This window comes from Bacillus rossius, chromosome 7 (genome assembly GCF_032445375.1).
Source record: "Bacillus rossius redtenbacheri isolate Brsri chromosome 7, Brsri_v3, whole genome shotgun sequence".
Lineage (NCBI taxonomy): Eukaryota > Metazoa > Arthropoda > Insecta > Phasmatodea > Bacillidae > Bacillus > Bacillus rossius.
In genome coordinates, this window is record NC_086335.1 from 46245261 (window position 1) to 46249121 (window position 3861).

The 3861-nt window shown below is 38.6% G+C and overlaps 1 protein-coding gene across 1 annotated transcript; it reads right to left on the bottom strand.

Annotated features, from left to right (window-relative positions):
* Positions 1-609: 609 nt before the first annotated feature.
* Positions 610-3034, bottom strand: LOC134534452 (uncharacterized). The gene is made up of 3 exons (XM_063372921.1): positions 2977-3034; positions 2448-2610; positions 610-2255 (listed from the first exon to the last, which is right to left on the bottom strand). Exons 2-3 carry the CDS (start codon positions 2560-2562, stop codon positions 631-633), a joined length of 1740 nt encoding a protein of 579 aa, XP_063228991.1. The 5' UTR covers positions 2563-2610; positions 2977-3034; the 3' UTR covers positions 610-630.
* Positions 3035-3861: the final 827 nt, after the last annotated feature.

Below are 3861 nucleotides of genomic sequence, written 5' to 3' on the forward strand. Positions count from 1 at the left end.
CGAAATGCGGAAGTGTTTTCACGTAAGGTGCCAAAATCTCGGGATGCGATGGCCACGGAACTCTTGCCAAAAGGTCGACGTTTGAGTCGTCTACACTACACCGATTTATTACCAGATTTTTCAAGGATTAAATGTAGATAATTTTAATTTGATCTCGATCGAAACAGTTTGTAGTCTGACAGCTAAATCATTATCTAAGAATCTGTTATACAGTAAGGGGTGAATTTTTTCAATTTTTATATAATAGGGGAGACCGGGGCTGGTTGTAACAGTTTCGCTATTTTATTTTTTATCTGATCATGGATAACATAAACGGCACTTCTGACTGAGCTAACTTATTCAGTAGTTATTCTACTTTTACAAAACAATTTTTACATAAATTTTCCTCTAGCATATTTTTCTGTACAAATCTAAAACCTCGGAAGTGTAAAGTGTTACAACCTGCCCCGAGGCGGGGCTGGTTGTAACACACATTGGGGTAGGTTGTAACAACATTACTACAAGGTAAAATATAATTTTTACTAGGATTACTTATAACAAATTACTACTTATACAATATATTTCAACAAAAATTATTATTTTTTCAATTGTTTAACTTCAGTTTGTCAAATATTAAATGAACAGTGGTCCTCACTCAGAGATTTCATCTGATTGGCAATTATGACAAATATACATTTTAGATTTTTTTGCACAAGAAAAATGCGACCATAACTGGCAGTTTAGACAACGAACCCACTCCTCTCCTGGTTTGCTTGTAGAGAATGATTCCAAACACACTAAACAAAAGCACTCGCTTTCTTCCTCTGATGAGCTGCACTCTGCTGATCTTCGTTTTAGAGAACGTTTGGGCGTGGATTTTGCAGGCATGCGCGTTTGTGATACATTCCCTTTTTTCTTAATCAAGCCTGGTGTTCCTCGTTTCGCAAATTCTTCTTCAATGGCTTTCTTCTCTGGAGTATCCGTCAAAATGGCACTTTTCCTGGTCTTTCTTCCTCCTTTCCTTTTCCTTGGAGCGACTTTAGGAAGAGGTAGAACCACTTCTGGAGAAAACTTCTCTGGTGTGTGGGAACAGTTAGAAAATGATTGAACTGGTGTTCCTTGTGAATCCCTGGACACATCGTGTGAACAACTTGGTGCTAAGTCTGGATCAGGCCTGTCTGTCACAAACGAAGGAGCGAAATCGGCATCCTGAAATATTTCCCTATTATAAGGATGTATTCCACATTTCTCAAATCCTTGTTGGATATTTCTTGGCGTTGTGGCAGTGGGAAAAGCTATCTTTAAGATTGAGGGAATATCATAGATTGACATAGGCTTAACTGTGCTCTCTGGTGTTTTGTTGTTCCTCAACCATGCATCCATTGCCGTATTGATCTGTTTTTTGAGTGGGGCAAAAACACTTCGATCAAGTGGCTGAAGGCGATGAGTGCAGTGAGGTGGGAACGATAACATTACAATGCCATTTTCTTTGGCAAAATCTAAACAGTCAGGAGCTAAATGCGACTGATGATTGTCTAGAAGGAGGAGGATAGGTTTCTCTGGGCTCGAACGAATACAAGAAACAAAATGCTTAAGAAAAAGCAAGAACTCTACCTCCGTAGTCCAGCCAGACTTATTTGCAGCACCTATACATCCAGTTGGACCATCTCTGATGAAGTGATCATAATACCTTACCCTAGGAAAAATAAACATAGGAGGGATAGCATTTCCAGCAGCATTTACTGCTACAGTTAGAGTAACTAACTGCCCTCGTTCAGATGATGTCATTGCTCCAATTTTTTTTACCCCCTTTCTTGCTACGATTTTTGAAGGATTCTGGACAGTAGTGACCCCGGTCTCATCTACATTCCAAATGTCATTAGCTGTGAAAGAATGGCGATCATAAACTTCAGAGAGTTTGTCAAAAAATTTGGAAACGTTGGCACGATTAAAACTAGAAGCCCTTCCCAAACTAGTTGCCTCTGGAGTCCGAATGGAAAGGTCTGGGTGGCGCTTTAAAAAGGAAGAGAGCCAATCTGCACCTGCTAGTTCTTTGTCACTCCATGTGTTTGGCATGGGAACATTATACTTCTTCCCACATAAGAATGCAAGATGACGTACATCACGTGGAGTGAGTCCAAAATATATGTCAGAACATGTTTTTATGTAGGAAACAAGAGCGATCTCTTGCAAAGGTGTAAATACCTGTCTGTTCCCATAATAACCAGCCAAAGGTTTCCACTCCTCTCGAAAATTAATATCGACTGCATTTAAACCTGAAACAATAGAAAAACCATACAGGCCTATGTTAATTTTGCTCCTGTTTTCACATAAGAAAATCTAAACTACGCAAAACCATATTTTTGTACTAATACAATAAAAAACGTTTACAACCCATTGTTGAGACGTATTTATGTTAGAAATCAAGCAGATGTAATCAAGAAAATTCATTAATGAATGCAACTTACGTTTGTTTTTCTTTTTTATGTACCTCCCAAGTGTCACATGGCAGATGTTGTACGTTTTCGCAGCATGCCTAACAGATCTTCCTTCTCTTACAACTTCAGCTGCTTTCTCCAACATGTCAATAGAATATTTTCCTTTGTCGGTTTTTCTTTTGTAGTTACGCGTCTGAAATTAAAATTTGACTGGAAGTTATTAATTACATCTACAAGATAAAACCGTTTAAAATGTATTTTTTTTCTTTCATAAAAGACTTAAAAGGAACAATAAATTAGGTAAACGTGGTCACGGGGTAGGTTGTAACAGTACGTGGGGCAGGTTGTAACAGATTAATTTCGCTGTTACAACCTACCCCATGTGACATCATTATAGAACACATTTAATTTTACCATATAGTTTGTATTTGTTTCCAATGCCAACAGAACATATCAGAACCTAAAGCTTAGGAGATTATTTTGCCCCGAAGACATTTTCTAAACTCCCTATACATTACGTACAATACGCATGTCAGTCTAACAAACAATATTTACTTACCTCGTCCAAAAACAAAATTTTCCTTCTTGTCGCCAGTGAAATCGTCCGACTGCCACAGTGTTACCACTCGCACTGAAGGCATCATAATGTGCCTTGATGGCTGAAACGATGATAAGCTCTTGTGGCTGGTCGTGGAACTATTCGCCCTGTTACAACCTGCCCCTGTTACAACCAGCCCCGGTCTCCCCTACATAAATGCTAATATTATTATTAAAACATAAATTCGAATAAATTCGTAGGAAGACGCTAAGCGTAGCTTCGGCAATGTTCACTCGTCTAAATCCGCTAGAACAAAAAGTACGATATCTGAGTGAGTCAGTTCCTACTCTCTGGCCGTGCACGCCTCCGATCGATTACTATCGATTAATCGCCGCATGCGAACGCAAACCTCGCTCTAAGAATACTAGTGAAAGGTTCGCGCCGAGGTTTGAATTAGTGACGGGCATATAATGTGTTTTTTTAAATAACCGGTTGTTAAAACAACTCCCGAAATAGAAACTAATTGAAGTTTTTAAAATCTGATAGCTTTAAGTAGGCATAATTTCCTTTTTCATTCCACAAAATTGTATATTCGAAAGGAAGTTCGTAACCCGCAGTGTTCCTTCACAGTTACGAGGTTGTGAAGCATCGACCACTCGCGAATCGATACTCGTGACCCGAATCGATTGCGAAGTCATTAAGGTTGCATTACTATCGCGACGCGGGCCAGTCTTTGTCTTCATGACGTCGCGTGCTGCTGTGGAGAAGACAACCAAAAAAAAAAAAGCAATCCTGAAAGATTTTTTTAAGTCTTCAGGAAGAAATGTTCAGAAATAGCTCAATTCTTCAATAAATAAAACTTACTATATTAGACTCAATAAATTAAAATATGATTAATAAACAAAC